Genomic DNA, 18,435 nt, shown 5'->3' with positions numbered 1-18,435 from the left:
GTGGTGCAAGGTATGTTATATAAATCTCACTTATTTTAGATTTTGGATTTGAATGGCATGTGGCATTTCATCTGAAGGTCTTGGGGTTTATTAATTATCATATAAGCATTCTTGTGATTTCTGTTATAAAACAATATGAGAGGTAGCTCTTGGAGTCTAAAGAGAACTTTGTTTACATGGAGAAAATTTTAAAACAAACAGACAAAACTCTTGGGATTAGGCTTCACTTGGAAGCTTTTTCTTTGTCTTGGGGGCAACACCCATAAACACTGGTTGTAAAGCCCTTTTTGCTTTGTTTTACAGAAGTCACGATTCAATCTTGGGGTGTAATACAATTTCATCGGAAGAACTAAGATAGTTTAAAACAGTTAAGAAAGAGATTACCTCAGTAGAAGGGGTTTAGCCTTAAATTTTCAGACAAAAATTGTTCAGTTAAAACTTCAAGGGATTATCTGAAGCTGAAAAAGTTGAAGCTCAGATTCACAAAGACTCAAGGAAGGGAGATCAGATACTCGGGACTAGAAAGTGAAGCATCACTTAAGTTAAACCCTTCAGATAGCAAAGATTTGAATTTTCTATAGTGTTTTGAGTACTATAGAAGGGCATTTTTCATTTGTTCATACAATATAGGCAAACTGGTAAGGTAAATGTTTATTGTCCATTCCCAAGTCTTTTAAAGGTGTTGGTGAGCTGCCTTTATGAATACATGTGGGTACTTTGAACTTTGAAAACTCATCTAATGCAATATTGTTTGAGATGCCATTTACAGATTCTATGGAGGCCACTGAAATTTTAATTTCTTTTGAAATCAATTTTCAGTAACATTCACCAGGTTTCTGGTGATGAATCAGAGAAAACTAATTTTTGTCAAATTAGAGAAGTAAACTGAAACATCCCATAATTACATGATGAATAACAAAGTCTTTTTCGGGTACTCACAAGAAACTAAAATTAAACCAGCTTTACAAAACTATGTCTCCAAGAGAAGATCAGAGGCCACGGGTTCTCTATCAGCAACTTCCTAAGTCAGAAATATGATAGGATGCCTTTTATTTGTCCGGAGAAGCAGTGCCAACAACACAATACATTTGCCATTTTCCAGGACAAAGCAAAGCAGCCTGTTTGATTGGTGACTCACCTACCACGCCCTTAACCACAAACCTACAGCAATCAGTGTGTAAAACCTACAAAATGCACAAACAACTGTAGAGGTTCCTTCTACAGCACCTTCTAAACCTGTGACCTCTTACCACCAAGAAGAACTGGGGCAGCAAATGCATAGGAAACATCACCTAATGTTCACACTATCCTGACTTGGACCAATATCGTCAGTTTCTTCACTGCTGTTGAACCATAATTTTGGGAATCCCATTCTAACAGTGTTGAGGGTGTTTCCTACACTCCTTAGAATTTAGCCGTTCAAGAAGGAAGCTCACTATCACTTCTCAGGTGTCAATTAGGTATGGACAAGAAAAGTCCAACCTTGCCAATGAACCTACACCCCATTTACAAGTTAAAAAAAATCTTAGTAACAAAATGGATACACCACATACAATTTATAATTCATGTACAACTTCTAAATTAAATATAAGTGAAATACTGTGGACCTTTCACTGTGACATAAAATCAAAATGCTGGAGAAATTTTGCAGGTCTGACAGCATCAATTCTGAAGAATCATATTGGACTCCATAAGTTAACTGTTGCACTATCCACAGGTGCTGCCAGACCTGTGGAGAATCCCTCAGGTTTTCTGTTTTATTTCTGCTAAATTAGATTTCAGCATGAATGCTTTCAGATTTCAGTTAAGTTTTAAAAATATTTGGGCTTCAAAATATTGTGTTGGTGAACTTTTACTCTGAATATTAGTTTTAAGTAGTCAACATGTTATAGCACAAAATCCATCTAGAAAAGCTAAGCCCCGTGCATTTTGCTATTAAAGTAGAATCAGAATATTACAAGGCTATGGGAAATTACATAGCTTTCAGACCACTATTCAGGTCTGCAAAGTGGCAGCGGTAGAGTCAACGACTATGGGTTGGCAATTTGATCTTATTAGTCTCTTGCATATTTTTTGAGGTTTATGATTAAAATCAAAATCTGATTGAAAAAAATCTCTTCTCTAAATTTATCCCGATTTTTCACTTTCTAATTTTCACTTTTATGTTGATCTTTTGAAACCGAAAGTAAGAATGGAAAACATTTCCCTGAAAATACCTGGGATTTTACCCAGCAATAAAACTATCTTTCCAGATCCTTGCATATATTTTAAAAACATCTCTAAACAAGGACTACATTAGGTCTTGCAGCACTATTATTCAAAAATAAGAAACATTCCTCCCACTGCTTAATTTCTTTTTATTCAAGGATGTGGGCCTCACTGGTTGGACCAGTTTTTATTGCAAATCCCTAATTGCCCAGAGGACAGGTAAGAGTCAATCACATTGCTGTTGGTCTGGATTCACATGTAGGTCAGGTAGGGATGGTCGATTTCCTTCCCTAAAGGACATTAGTAAACCAGGTGGGGTTTCCCCCGACAATCAGCAATGGTTTCACAGTCATCGTTAGACACTTATTTCCAGATTATTATCGATATACAATTCTACAATCTGGGTCTCTGGGATTAATAATCTCGTGATAATACGACTATGTCATTACCTCCCAAATTAAAAAATATGGTAAGGATGATATGCTGCTTAAACCCTGAAGTTTAAAGAATGGGTCAGGCAACTACAGTCAAAACTTCAGTCACTCTTCTACTTCAGCACAATGGCAGCAAAAGTAGTTTGGTTGAAAATTGCCTGTAATGTGATTGTGTCCTTTCAAAAAGATCAATCATACTTAACGGATTCACCTTGAGTGCACTAAGTAATCAATTAGTTGAAATATTCTACATTAAATTACACAAATTCCTTCTTGTACGTGAAGAACAAAGATAATAATGAGTTTTCTTTAATAAAAAGGCTATACAGTGGGGAGTACAAACGAGTAGGTAGAATATTCGATGTTCGACTTTTTGTGCACAGATTACTTACCTTGGAGTCATCGGGGTGAAATGGGATATCACATGACACTAGCAAGTTTTTTATTTCAGTTTCACTGTAAAAGTTGAGCTCTTCTGGTTTGAAAACTTCATCGCGCAACAATTTTACCAGCATTCTTGGATTTCCTGTTGAAATGAAGAATGAGCATATAATTCATCCTAGATCAATCAATTAAATAAGTTTCCAAATGAGGCAAATGAAATTAAAGATCAATATTTAAAATAACATTTCCAGTTTTAATACTTTTCTCAAGGATAAACTCATTAGCATCCTTGTTTCCTCCATATTCATGCTGCAGATACTGTAGAAGTAATGATCTTATTTCTCAATGGGGCGGATGATGGATATCAGTCAGAAGTTCGTTCCTTACATGTTGCAAAATTTCCAATTAATAGTGAGGCCCTCTGAATGCCTCATAGTTAATACATGATATTAAATTGAGAGATTAATGCTTACAGCATAATCAAAATCCAATTATCTAGCAATAATGGATTGTTAGTCAGTCAGTATACAAAGTATTAACCAAAATGAAATGTTTGGAATATATTATGATTTTTTTTGCTCCGCTCCAATTCAGGGAAAATATCAGGAAATCCTTGCGCATTTGGTCAGCGCCTTCTTGTTGTCCTTCATCAAGGCCAGAAACCTGTGGAGAAATGCCAAACTTAAATCAACACACTTGCTGAGTCTTACCAGCAACTGACTGTGGTTGAGGGTTTTTATCTTTCTCACTGTTAACTACAACAGGTGCCCTCAGGAGTGGCGGTATAAATGGAGCAATTATGGATGCATCAAATTTTGTGATTGGGATACTGGATGGAAATGCTGCTTGCTCTATGGCTTCATTCTCCATTGTGGACCAAAAATCCTCCACGTTTACTTCATCTGAGGTAGGAAAGTCAGGCCATGTAAACTGGAAAAGATGTTAGAAAAGGAAAATAAGAAATACAACTGAAAAGACAAAGGGGGACAATTGGTTAATGCCACCTGCAGTGCATTCTAAACATATCGACTTAACGTCCCATTATCGGGGGTGGGGGGGGTGTGTGTGTGAAATAAAGAAGTTGACTGAAATCCACATTAGGGATTACTCCATGACTTTTAGCACATAAATACATTTCCACTGCTACTGATATGCGCAGGTATTTGGTTCAATGTGCATTTTCTTGACTGCTAACAGACTAGACAATTGTCTAGAAAGATGATTGGTTTCAGATTAGAACTAGGAAGATAGGGGATATACAAAGTAGCAGTCTAAGTTACTACCACAGAACATCAACTCTGTCTGTGGACATCGAATAAGGAGAGGATTCATCTTCGTTGTGACAAGACCAATGTTAAGACATTAGATTACCAATGTCCATATTGAGGCTTAAGTTTGCACAAGGCAAATGAATTTTAGGAAATATTAAAGTATTAAATATTAATACTTTATTAACTATAAAATATTAACAAGTGAGAGGGAACTCAACAAAGCACTGCCTCCATTAGGGGCTCACCAATTAGGGTAGAGATGAGCAAGAATTTCTTTTGAGGGCAGTGAATCTGTGGCATTGTTTACCATTGAGAGGTAAATGCATTTGGCCGTTAGATTTAGAGAAGGCTGAGGCAGACAGATTTTTGAGCAAACGAATCATGGGTTATGGGGAAAAGATAATAAATTCAGTGATGATTTCACTGAATGGCAAAACATATGCAATGGGCTGAATGGTCTATTTCTGTTCTGATGTCTTATGGTCTTTTCACACCGTGTTCATATTCTTTCACAACCACTACCATCTCAAAGGACAAGGACAGCGGATATAAGGGAATAGGACCACCTGCAAGTTCCCCTCCAAGCCACTCACCATCCTGACTTAGTAATAGATCATCATTCTTTCAGTGCCACTGGATCTCCCTCCTTAATGGCATTGTGGGACTACCTACATCAAATGGACTACAGCATTTCAAGATAGCAGCTCACCACCGCTTTCTCAATGGCAACTAAGGTCAGGGCAAAAATTGCCAGCCCAGCCAGCAGAGTCCATGTTCCCTCAATGATTACAATAATTATCCTGCTCTTTCTTGGGAATTTTCCCTGCATGGTTACTCCTCCGTAACTACAAATTGAAAAAAAAAACACCTTTTTAAGAGAGTTCCTATTTCATTGAGAGTTCAGATGAATCCACAAATTACTCTGAAAATTTTACTCATATTTGGACAGCTGACAGAAATTCTACACAACAGTTGAGAAAATATGACATATTCTAAAACAAACTGCACTCTTAAAAGCAAAAAGTCAATTCACTTCCTCTCCCTTTCTTTAATGGATTCTTTAAAGAAAATTCAGGATCTAGACCCGCATCTTGGACAAAAACCAATCTGTTCTTTCTTCGTCCATTCCCAAGCCAAGTTTATTGAAATTTGTCCACCCGTTCTTTTAGATATATTGTTGAAGAACAGACCAAGGGGGGTGAAAACATTGCCTTCTCTCACCTTCAATACCGTAAGTCAAATGAGAAATCGAGTTGTGTCTTGAGAAGAGTACAATCAAGAATAAATTAATACCAACACTTTTGCTTCAATTAAATGACTCCTGTGAAATTAATAGCATTTCCCTCCTTGATACTCAATTACTTTGTCAATGCAGCTCATTTCCTTTCCTCTAGCGGCTTGTCAAATTGGATAGAGATTACCAAATGTACTGAAAGACCAGAATGTAGATAGTTATGGTATTTCTGGTAAGTTCATATTACTTCAAGAAAGCAAAAAGTGTTTTATGATCAAATCTAGAGACATGAGAAGAAAAATAAATAAAGTTCCAATTGCTCAGCAAAATATCATCCAAATTAACATACATCAGACATCAAGAAGTAACTGCAAAACAATAATCAGGACATAAACTTGAGATGGCTGAAACAGTTTAGAGGCAGTGTAACACAAAGACAAGCTGGCTCTTCCAATTAAGCTAGAGACATAAATATCCAGAAAATACATAAAATCTGAATGATTAATTCACTAGTGTTTAAATATACCTCAACATTTTTCAGTGCAAGAATATTCTCGGGGCTTCTCTGTGCTACCTCGAGTTTGGGTGCTACTCCACAGATCCCACAAATCATGTCATTATAGTCACGAATGGTGAGGGATTCAAATGCCCAATAACCATTCCATAGAAGCTCTTGAAGCTGATTCAGCTGCTCGTCTGACAAGATTTTCTCTGAAAAATAAATCAGTCCACATATTAGTTAATAGCACCAATCTTCAGTTGAGGCAAGAGGTTAGTGTGGGGCCCAGCAGCTGCTTGCCATGATAAATTGGGATGAGATGAGATTCAAGGCTCATAATCATCACAACCCACACCATGTGCCCACATCTGGCAGGAATGACCTGGAGGTCAGCAGACAGAAGAGAAGGGGAAAGCTAGAAGGATACCATTGTGGACTTGCAGTATTTTCTGTGTGTTTGGTTTTTTGGAGACATGGGGGATAGGGAGGTGAAAGATGGACAATGAAGGCCTGGTCAGGACAGTGCTGGACTGGGTCAATTTTTGTTCATTAACATGATCATTGGCTACAATACCCTCAGTGAAGAGAAAGCTCAGCAGAGCAGAGCAATGACCACGAGGAAGCCATCCCATGATTTTCTCTCAGTTTCTTCCATCTCTTACATGTATTATCACTAACGTAAAGATGAGAACATTTTGGAAAAAAACATGTAAAATACTCTTTTAGAGATGCAACTAACTGAAGATTACCATGGAATCCTTACAGTGCAGAGAGAGATCATTCAGCCCATCGGGTCTACAGCGATCTTCTGAAGATCATCTCAATTCTCCCCATAACTCCACATTTTCCACAGTTAACTTACCTAGCCTGCACACGATGGGGCAGTTTAGCATGGTAAACCCATCTAATCTGCACATCTTTGGACAGTAGGAGAAAACTGAAGCATGCAGAGGATACCCACGCAGACATGGGAAGAACGTGCCAACTCCACATAGTCACCTAAGGCTAGAATCGAACCTAGGTTCCTAGTGCTGTGAGGCAGTAGTGCTAACTACTGTGCCATCATGCTACCCAATCCATTGCATCATTCTTTGTAAATGCTATTGAAATTCTCTGACTGTTTCAAGAATTAAACTGTTCACTGCAGTTCTGTGACTAACTGTAAGTTTCCTTTTCACTGCTGAATGCTGTATTTCCCATGTTAAAGCAACTGTCACCTGTTAGAATAGCTAATAAGGGCTTATTAGTATTATCATTAGATTATTAATCCAGAAACTCAGATAATGTTCTGGGTACCTGAATCCCCCAAAACGACATATCATAGAATTTGAATTTACCAGAAAATATGTGAAACTGAGAATTTACTGATGACCACATTTATTGCTGGAAAAACCCATCTAGCTCTCTAATGTCTTCAGGGAAGGGAACCTTCTGTCTTCATCTGGTCTGGTATACATGCGACTTCAGAGGATTTAGGACCATTTGGTGCAGCCATTTTGCCGCGAGCGATTTGGCATGGCCTGTTTGGCACAGCCTAGTTTGCCGCAGACCCATTTAGGCACAGAACTATTTTGGCACAGATATACAGTAGTCATCAACTAAAATCAACATAATAGTAGAATTATTAAATGAGCAGTTTCCAGTAGTTTGTAGTTATTATTAAAATAACTAGTCAAAGAAAAATAACTGTAGAGGGAACTTGACAAGTGATTAACGAGTGCCTAGAAAATTTGTCAGAAGCTTGCCAAGGAACAATGCCTAATAACAGAGCACTGAAGAAAATGGTTCGTAGGACCCTGTAAATCCAAGAAATTTAGAAGACATTAAAAAGGGTTCAGAAAAGATTTACAAGGATGTTGCCAGGGTTGGAGGATCTGAGCTACAGGGAGCGGCTGAACAGGCTGGGGTTGTTTTCCCTGGAGCGTCGGAGGCTGAGGGGTGACCTTATACAGGTTTACAGAATTGAGGGGCATGGATAGGATAAATAGACAAAGTCTTTTCCCTGGGATCGGGGAGTCCAGAACAAAAGGACATAGGTTTAGGGTGAGAGGGGAAAGATATAAAAGAGACCTAAGGGGCAACTTTTTCACGCAGAGGGTGGTACATGTGTGGAATGAGCTGCCAGAGGATGTGGTGGAGGCTGGTACAATTGCAACATTTAAGAGGCATTTGAATGGGTATATGAATAGGAAGGGTTTGGAGGGATATGGGCCAGATGCTGGCAGGTGGGACTAGACTGGGTTGGGATTTCTGATCAGCATGGACGAGTTGGACCGAAGGGTCTGTTTCCATGCTGTACATCTCTATGACTATGACTATAACTTGTAATTCCAAATAGCTTTAAAACATATTCTGTTAATGAATATAATGAAGAACTATGTTTACTAGCCGACAGCAGTAGCACCACCTGCAGAATTCTTATATTTGGAAGAAAAAGGAATGCAGAGTTTCTGAAACAATCAAAAAAGTTATATGTTGATGGAACATTCAAAATTTCCCCACCTCTATTTTCACAAGTTTATGTTATTTTAAGGGAAATACATAAAGGTGTGTTCCCACTGTTGTATGCTTTACTCCCAAATAAGTTACGAACAACATATGATAAATTATTTGAAATGGTTCTGGAAATACAGCCTGAATGCCGCCCTGACATTATCAACTGTGACTTTGAACTTGTACATCTCGTAGCAGGGCATGGTATTCTGTTGAAATTAAACAAATTCAGGGAATTTAATGGGTTATACCTTGTTTTTTTTAGAAATTTTGAGGAACCGCGGTTAGGAGTGGACTAGTCACAGATTAAATGCAGTTTATACACAAATAACTACAAACTACTGGAAACTACCCATTAAGTAATTCCATTTTGATGTTGATTTTCGTTGATGACTACTGTATATCTGCGCCAAAATAGTTCTGCGCCTAAACGGTTCTGTGGCAAAATAGGCTGCACCAAACAGGCTGTGCCAATTCGCTCACGCCAAAATGGCTGCACCGAATGGTCCCACTCCAGGAGCCACAGCAATGTGGTTGACACGCAACCGCACTCTGAAGTGGCCTGGTTGTAACAATCGCTACAAAATCTCAACGAAGAAATCAAAACGGATGGACTACCTAACATCGACTAGACACCAGAAACGACAGTGGCAAAATACCATGCCTGTCAACCCTCCTTACAACATCTGGAGGCGAGCGCTAAAGTTGGGAGAGCTGTCTCAAAAGGTCATCAAGCAACAGCCCAACATGGTCTGTAAGATATGATTCCATGAATATGCTCCAGACGCCACCATCACATCCTTGGATAGGTCCTTTCCCAGCAGCAGGACAATCCCAACAGAGGTATACAGTTGGGAGTTTCCCTGGGAGTCCTCAAAATTGACTGTGGACCCCTTCAGGCATAGGCAAGGAAACCTCCTGATGATTATCACATACTGTCCTTCCTCGGCTGATGAATCAGTACTGCTCCATATTGAACAACACTTCGAGGAAGCACTGAGGGTGGCAAGGGAGCAAAATGCACTCTCGAAGGAGCTTTCAAGTTCACCACCAAGAACATGTCTTGACAGCAACACAACCGATTGTGCTGGTGGTGTCCGAAAGAACATAGCTACTAGATTGGATCTGCAGCATGTAGTGAAGGAATGAACAAGAGGGAAAAACATACTTGATGTCATCCTTACCAATCTGCCAGCTGCAGATACAGAGGTCCATGACAGTATCATTAAGAGTGACCACTGCACAATCCTTGAGATGACAAAGTCTCGCTTCACATTGAGAATAGCCTTCATCGTGTTATGTGGGACTATCACTGTGCAAAATGGGACATACTTCAAATAGGTGTAGCAACTCAAGACTGTGCACCTATCAACAGCAGAATTGTACTCCAGAACAATGTGTAATCTCATAGCCTAGTGCATACCACGAGCAGCACCAGCTATACCTGAAAATGAACCTGTTTGGAGAAGCTACAAACAGGACTACTTGCATGCCAACCAGTATAAGCATTAAGTGCTAGACAGAACTAAACAATCCTACAGCCAACGGATCAGATCTCAGCTCTGCAGTACTGCCACATTCAGTCACGAATGGTGGTGGATATTTGAACAATTCATTGCAATTGGTGGCTGCACAAATATCCCCATCCTCAATGACGGAGGAGTCTAGCACATCAGTCCAAATGATCAGGCACTTACATTTGCTTTAATCTTCAGCCAAAAGTGCTAGGTGGATGATCCATCTCCAATGGTATCCATCATCATAGATGCCAGCCTTCTGCCACAATTTACTCCACGTGAGATCAAGAAGCAGATGGAGGCACTGGATACTGCAAAGGAAATGGCCCCAACAATATTCCAGCAACAGTAATGAAGACTTGTGCTCCAGGATGTAGTGATCCCTTAGCCAAGCTTTTCCAGTCCAGTTATAACATTGGCATCTACCCAACATTGTGGAAAATTGTCCAAATATGTCTTGTACACAAAAGTCAGGACAAATCCAACATGACCAATTACCGCCTGATTAGTCTACTCTCCTAAATGTAAGATATCATCAACAGTGCCAACAGGCAGCACCTGCATAGCAATAACCTGCTCACTAACACGCAGGTTGCCTACGATGACAACTCTGCTCCTGACCTAAACACAGCCTTGGGTCAAACAGTGACAAAAGTACTGAATTCCAGAGGTGGGGCAAATGCGATAACCTTGATATCAAGGCCACATTCAACCGAACTGAGTGTGGTATCAATGATCCCTAGCAAAACTGGAATCAATGGATATAAGGGGGCAAACTCTCTGCAGGTTGGAATCATACCAGAAACACAGGAAGAAGGTTCTGGTTATTGGAGGTCAGTCATCTCAGCTTCAGGATATCTCTGTAGATGTTCCTCAGGGTAGTGTGCTAGGTTCAACCATCTTCAGCTGCTTCGTTAAAGGCCTTCCAGCCATCATAAGGTCAGAAGTGGGGATGTTCATTGATGACTGTACAATGTTCAGCACCATTCGTGACTTTTCAAATACTGGAGCAGTCCATGCCTGAATGCAACAAGTTCTGGGCTGACAAGTGGGAAGTACCATTCGCACCACACAAATGCCAGGCCATGACCATCTCCAATAAATGACAATCAAATCACCCTTTGATATTCAATGGTTTTACCATTACCAAATCCATCAAAATTAATATTCTGAGGTTACAATGACCAGAAATTCAATTGAACTCACCAAATAAATACAAGGGCTACTACAGATACTCAAGGGCTAGGAATATTGTTGTAATTAATTCATCTCCTGACAGCCCAAAGCCTGTCCACCATCTTCTACACGGCACAAGCCAGGAGTGTGATGAAATACTGTCCACTTGCCTAATAAATAGTGGGCAGACTTGGGGAGTCAGGAGTGGAGTTCCTTGCTGCAAGATTCCTCGTCTCTTAAAACATATAAAGCATAGAAACTAGGAGAAGCAGGAACAGGTCATTCAGCTCTTCAAGCTTGGTCTGCAATTCAGTATGATTATCCCTAATCCTCTATCTCAAAGTCATAGACCCATATTCTCTCTTGCTCTTGTAATATTTATATGGCTAGTCCAGTTCAGTTGCTGATCAGTAGTGTTATGGACCAGACCCTCAAAACATTTCAAGAAGGCAGACCCTAGCTTTTCTATCTGTTTTAAGCAAGTGTAGATAGGGGCGGCACAGTGGTTAGCACTGCTGCCTCACAGCACCAGGGTCCCAGGTTCGATTCCAGCCTCAGGTGACTGTCTGTGTGGAGTTTACACATTCTCCGTGTCTGCATGGGTCTCCTCCGGGTGCTCTGGCTTCCTCCCACAGTCCAAAGATGTGCAGGTTAGGTGAATTGGCCATGCTAAATTGCCCCATAGTTTTAGGTGCATTAGTCAGAGGGAAATGGGTCTGGGTGGGTTACTCTTCAGAGAGTCTGTGTGGATTAGTTGGGCCCAAGGGGCTGTTTTCACACCGTGGGGATTCTAATCTAATCATTGCAGGAGTGATACAGCCAGCCCAATCACTCAGTTTTAAATAAAACAGAATTTATTTATACACGAACAAAAGAAAACTGAATTTAGAATAACAACTATTGGAAAACCCAACCAAGACAAAAATGCTACTTAACAGCGAGCTATTCTAATTTCCTGCAACATCCCATAAACACCCACTTGGCAAAAAAAAAGAGAGAGAAAGAATCACTATGGAACTGCTTCTTTGTGTCACCAGCAGCGTCTCTGGGTCCCCAGCTCAAACTTGATCTGCAGTTGCAAATAAAACAGCTTGCTAAAACCAAACCAAGTACTGAACTGGGAGAACTGGCCCCTCCCCTTTCATTCTACAAGTGTTTTAAAAAAAACACTTGAAAGGTTTTTCAAGTAGGTATTTCCAGACATATTGGAACCTCTGTCTTTACAAACCCTCTGAGGAAAAAACATGGATAACATAATTTTGTTAAAGGAGCTGCATTGTCACAATGGCAGTACGCAGGATATTGATAGAGAGGTATGCAATGATGGCAATGCCATTGTCTGTGATGGGGCAGTCATTAAATTCTCAATTGTTGAAGATGGTCATTGCCTGACCAGGATTCTTTGGATCAACAGCGATGGCGAGGACATATTTTTGACTCTTGAGCTCCTTTTCTTCCACCATCCTTGCCCTGCAGTCTAGTGCTCTCTCCATCTTTCCATTCGCCTTTGATGGAAGACTCTGGTGTGAAACAGGCATACCCACTGTACCTAATTGCTTGTAATATGTATTTGTTTCATTAAAATAATTATTAAAACATGCCAGCATCTCCATATGGTTATAACGGAGATGGCAGTAATTTATGATTATTAATCCATTTGTAAAGATACCTTCAATCACAAAAATTTAAGGCAAGTTTGCAAATACACAAATGTATTTTCAGGGCTAGTAAACATTATTTTAACCTTTTCAATACCCAAGTTATGGCACATCACTATTCAGTTACACAGGACATACAAACATTATAACTACTATCATGCTTTCAATTCAAGAATATTTCATAATCAATCTCGTTCAGGAACTGCAAACAAAAATTAGTGCGTAGCCCAAATGTTCAGAGCAGTTTAGTGAAGTTCCCACAGAGAGTAATTAATTAAAACAGCTACTGCTAAACTAATAAGTACAATAGCTCACAAAATGCCTCATAGCAAATGAGTGTACCACAAGACTGCAATGTTGGAACTTCAAAACAGATTATCCAGAATTTCCTGGCTACATTTTAACAATGGAATTGCGGCCACTTAAAACCAACTCACGCAAAAATTATTAAACCTATCTGTGATGGATTTTGGAGAGGCAGTGGTAATGTGTTTGCCTCTATGCCAGGAGTCCCAGGCTCAAGTGCCACCTGCTCCAGAGGTATGTGCTAACATCTTTGAACAAGTTATTAGATAAAAAAAAAAATGTAACCTACCTGTAAATTTTTGGACAGAGTTCAATATGGGAATAGTCACATCCCTTGGATCTTCTCCGAGCTTGATATGGTTTCTTATTTTGAACAGTAAATCCAAACTGACCAAAAGCTTGTTTCCAATATTAAATAAGCCTGGATCAGAAATGATCAATTAAGAGAACTTTCATATTATCAAAAATTTATTGAAACCAGCACAAATGTTTGTTTTAAAATTGCTAGATTGAGAATTTTAGCAATTGTGCAACTAACTCATCAAGAAATAGAAACTAAAGAGAGCAGCAAAAAAAACATAGATTGAATGATAATAACACAGATTCAGCAGTGTTTTTCTTCAATAAATCCAATCTACCACTGTTACCACATGGTGGAAATAGAATGGAAAGACACAGCTATACAAGAGGTGAGATCACAACATTGAGACATGGCCCAACATACAATTCCTCCCCATTGCAATCTGAACCTAGATGGTCAAATCCTAAGACAAGTAAATCAAGACTTATACCTGCATATGGACAGGAGATGTTCAGCAGCTAGTCACGCACAGTTTGATTCCACAACATAAATCACTGTGACAAATGGTATGTAATGACTATATATACAAATCGTTTTTGGACTTCAAAATAGAGGTGATTGGTTGGTTATTTATTTCAAGCATTTTCTTTGGAAGGAACAATGTCAGAGCCCTTTTCTGGTTCAGGGATCAAATTTAGAATCTGTTAGAAACATGTGACTGAAGGTCCCAGTAATGTTACAGTTCAGGGCACCAGCTTTGTTTTCAGGTCACAGGATCCCAGGATTGAGCAAGCTTTTAAATTAAACTCAGAAAACAAGAGCAACGTTAGTTGCTCTGGTTGGAGTTTAAAGAACCAATCAATTTAGCAGAAAGATTCAGTTAGTGAAACTTCCAAACCAGGGCAGTTTGGTTAGAAATATATAGGTTATTAGAAGTGAATAAGTTTAGAGTCTCAGATTTGTGAAAAGTTCATGTCAGCAGACATGTAAATAATTCAATGAAGCGGCTCCACAGTATAGAAACTGAGACGTCAGTCAAGTATAAATTTAAGCAGTGAGATTCGGGTGTCTATTACGGAAAGTGTCAATAGACAAAGTTTCAACCATTTTCAATGTGCTTTGAGGTCTTTCCCACCCTCACTTTATTTAGAGAGCTTGCTTTTAAAAAGTGTAATAAACTTCGACTCTGTTGTTCAAGAAACTTCTGTCACCTCATATGAATGTTTTAATGACGGTGTTAACTAATTAAACAAAACAAAATCCATCAAACGAAATTCAGGGATTACACTTGTCCATTAATACGAAAGCTGAAGTTATAACAATAAAGCATGTTGACCTGGAGGAACTCCAGAGATTGGTGGCTCACAGGAGGTATTGTCTGCAACCTTGGACAATTGTGTGGGATCAGAAAAATAAGTGCAACAAAAGAGTGAATCTCTTACCTGAGCTGATGTCTGTGAAGTTATGAAGTGCAAGACAGTGGGGATTCAAGCAGATTTTCGCCTGAACTATAACCACTTGAAACTGGCTTTCGGTCAATAGCCAGCATTCCTCAGGACCAGCTACTGAGCTGGAACAAAAGTGAAATATACCTCATTAGCAATTTGACACTCAACTATAGTAGCACTTACAAAGCTAAAAAATCTGACTTGCTGGAACTGGAATAGTTATTAAGCCATCAGGACTAAGTATATTGGTTGGACATGGAATGCTGAGAACTTTGTTCCCTCTCATTGTATTCCCTGCACCTCAAAGCATGTATTAACTCTACATAAACTAAATAAATTGATGAGAAAGGCACAGGTGTTATATTTACTTCTGGGACATGCAACTTGATCATGAGATGACTTGCTTTCTGTATGTGTTTGGAGCTCAGGAGAGGTTTATCATTCTGCACTTACTCTTAGTTTAATGATGGGCTGTTAACCTATTAGAACTCCATTCATTTCTGCACATTTCTTAATTATTTGTTAAAACAATAACTATCCCATTCTTTCCTCGGTTAGGAAAATTTGCCCATTCTCCTGTTGCTTGGCTGAAGTGGTGGAGAAAAATCCACATACAAGGCTGCTTGGGCACACTAGCAAAGCTGAATTTACATTCCAATTCACTGCAACAATAAAACAAAAAGCGTGGCACTGAAAAAGCACAGCAGGTCAGGCAGCATCCGAGGAGCAGGAGTCGACTTTTCGCGCATAAGCTTTTCATCAGGACGGTGGCTCTCCTGTGCTTTTCCAGCGCCACACTTTTCGACTCTGATTTTTCTAGCACCTGCAGTCCTCACTTTCTCTCAATAACAACAAAATGCAGTGTGATTTAGATTCGGGTATCACAGAAATACCTTAAGCTAAAAATGTGCCACCCCAAAATAGGCTGCATTTATCGCCACTGCATTGGAGAAGTGTACTCACCATCCATGCAGCTGAAGTGCTGTGACACCATAACAAGGTGCCTGTATAAGGATTTGGAGCAATAAAATGAGTGCTTTTCAAATATTTTAAATTAAATTCAAATCCTGGACTCGAGGTGTTCTCACTTCTCCCTGTGCTGCCATGCTGTTCATTGTTTCTGGGACTTAGGAAGCAAGGCAACAAGTGGTAGAAAGGGAGCATGAGGTTAGGAGTGGTGACCAGAGAAATAGTAAGTGAGGTGCTGAATGGGATATGAGGGCGACTAGTGAAGTGGTGAGCAGGAGAGCTGGGGGCCAGTTCTTACGAAGTCACACTGGATTTGAAAAGCTAACTTTTTCTCTCTCCACAGATGCTGCCAGATCTGCTGAGTTTCTCCAGCATTCTTTGTGCTTGTTTCAGATTTCCAGCATCTGCTTTTGCTTTTATTAAGGGAGTTGGTTATTGAGTTGAATGGGATGCAGGAAAGCGGCTGCCAAGGAAAGCCAGAAGTGGCTTGGGGGTGGCAACAGTGGCATCACACGTGCAAATATGAGCAGAGTCCACACCAGCTTCCAGTTCTAGACACATATCAATGATGACAACGGCCATGGCTTACTCCACCAATGCATTAGTCGGTGATACTCTTGGTACAGAAAATCATGCTACAGCTTGTAGACATGACTTCTTCCACTCAGATCTTGATTACTCAGTACTCTACATCAGAAGCTATTTGGACCATCTCACATACACAGCACTGGAACACTAACTAATGGAAAGGGGGCAAAACTTATTTTTTCTTCATACCATCATTAAGAACACAAGTAAATTTTCAAAACAGGTCTGGGTACATTCTGGAGTCAATTGGAAATCAAGGAAACCTGAAGAAAATATTTTTGAGTAAAAAGCAAAACATGGAAAGAGAGAAGTTGCTGTATATTTTATACAGAAAATGGAGAGGGGGGGCATTACCTTCAGGTACACATCACACACAATTGCATTCTTGGTGAGCTCCAAATTAATTTGCTGCATTCTTCTTGAATAATTACAAAGTCAGAGTATAGTTAAATGAAAAACGCAGCATAAACTAGTAATTAATGAGCATAAAGATCGCATCCAAAAATACTCAGCGAAAGTAAAACACTCTTACTGGATATGGTTCAGCGAAAGTGCATCTCGTTATACATTATGATAGACATCCAGTCTCATTGCATTGCTGAAACTGAAGTACAGAAATGACCCGTGATGGCCTCAAAACCGCTACATACACTGAATAGAAAACATACTGCCATCTTTTGGTGTATGTTTGATATGTCAGGCTAAGAAATAATACCTGATTGCAATGCATTTCTAGCATCCTTTTCATTCCAACTATTTAAAAGTACAATAATTTTGACAGTTTATAAAACAGATACAAAATGAATTCTATTTTTACATGTCACCTATGATTCAAGCAGATTGTAACAGTTACTATCCAACCCTGAAAAGATAAAGTTGCCATGATGCTACAGGACCATAGGGCTGCTTTCACATTCAAGAGGTGGTTTAACCTGAGGGTAGCCATGCCTCAGGCAAGGAGAGAGATTGAGGAGGAGAGTCCTTGTATCTCAGCCAGTGCAGGACCTGAATTTACACTGCTGGCATCATTCTACATCACAAACTGACCATTAAACCAACTGAGCGAAATGACTCCCCATATAATCTTTAGGATGTGTTAAAACAGTTCTGTCACTAAAACGCTTCTTTCGAGAGCAGTTCACAAAGCAAACACACTATACAAAATGTAACTATTATCATTATCTAATTAAAGACCATTTGTCTTTCATCCTGACTTTGTCCAAGCAGTGAATAGTCAGATCATAGATTGCAAATAACTGGTCCTAACACTAAACTAAAACATTTAATTACAGAGATCACAGAAAGGCATATATCAAAGAGCATCTCTTCCTAAGAATACTTCAATGACTGGTCCACACACTTGCATTGCCATCCAGGCTATTATGAAGTCAAAGAGCCTGTTGCTCACAATAGAATTATCCTGGCTTGCATAAGGAATATTCAACATCAGTGAGTCTGCAGGAGGGGAAATTCGGGAGGAAGGTTGGATTTCTTGTTGGTCTGATCGTCGAGCTGGTTGATACTTTATTCCATTTCTTGGCGACATGATCAGTGCTGTGTTGCCTCCTGTGAAGCACTGATGTACTGTTCAGCTTTGAATTTATGTAGTCCTGTTTGAACTGTTGCCAGTTGGTGCCTGTTATGGTATTTCCATTGTATATTGGGTCTGGATCAATGTGTTTATTGATGAAATCAGAGGATGAGTACCATGCTTCCAGGAATTCCCTTGCTGTTCTTTGTTTAACCTGTCCTAGTATTGTTGTATTATCCCAGTAAAACTCATGGTTCTTGCTGTCTGTGTGCATGAATACTGGGGAGAGTTGGTTGCGTTGCTTGGTTGCTAGTTGGTGTTCATGGATGCGGGTCGCTAGCTGTCTGCCTGTTTGTCCTACATAATGCTTAGTGCAGTCGCTACATGAGATTCTGTAAATTACATTCGTCCTGCACAC

At 39.5% G+C, this 18,435-nt stretch overlaps 1 protein-coding gene across 10 annotated transcripts in view; it reads right to left on the bottom strand.

The window, feature by feature from the left end:
• Window positions 1–18,435, bottom strand: part of hmgxb3 (HMG box domain containing 3) — a 95,026-nt gene that overhangs the window by 20,290 nt on the left and 56,301 nt on the right. For all 10 annotated transcript variants that reach the window (XM_043703262.1, XM_043703270.1, XM_043703269.1 and 7 more), the window contains 5 exons: window positions 14,924–15,051; window positions 13,470–13,601; window positions 6,058–6,242; window positions 3,737–3,956; window positions 3,035–3,168 (listed from right to left, as the gene is read on the bottom strand). In XM_043703262.1, the coding sequence (XP_043559197.1) occupies window positions 3,035–3,168; window positions 3,737–3,956; window positions 6,058–6,242; window positions 13,470–13,601; window positions 14,924–15,051 (799 nt within the window). The remainder of the gene's footprint in view (window positions 1–3,034; window positions 3,169–3,736; window positions 3,957–6,057; window positions 6,243–13,469; window positions 13,602–14,923; window positions 15,052–18,435) is intronic.

The sequence above is a fragment of the Chiloscyllium plagiosum genome, chromosome 14 (genome assembly GCF_004010195.1).
Source record: "Chiloscyllium plagiosum isolate BGI_BamShark_2017 chromosome 14, ASM401019v2, whole genome shotgun sequence".
NCBI lineage: Eukaryota > Metazoa > Chordata > Chondrichthyes > Orectolobiformes > Hemiscylliidae > Chiloscyllium > Chiloscyllium plagiosum.
This window is presented reverse-complemented; position numbering and strand designations above follow the sequence as displayed.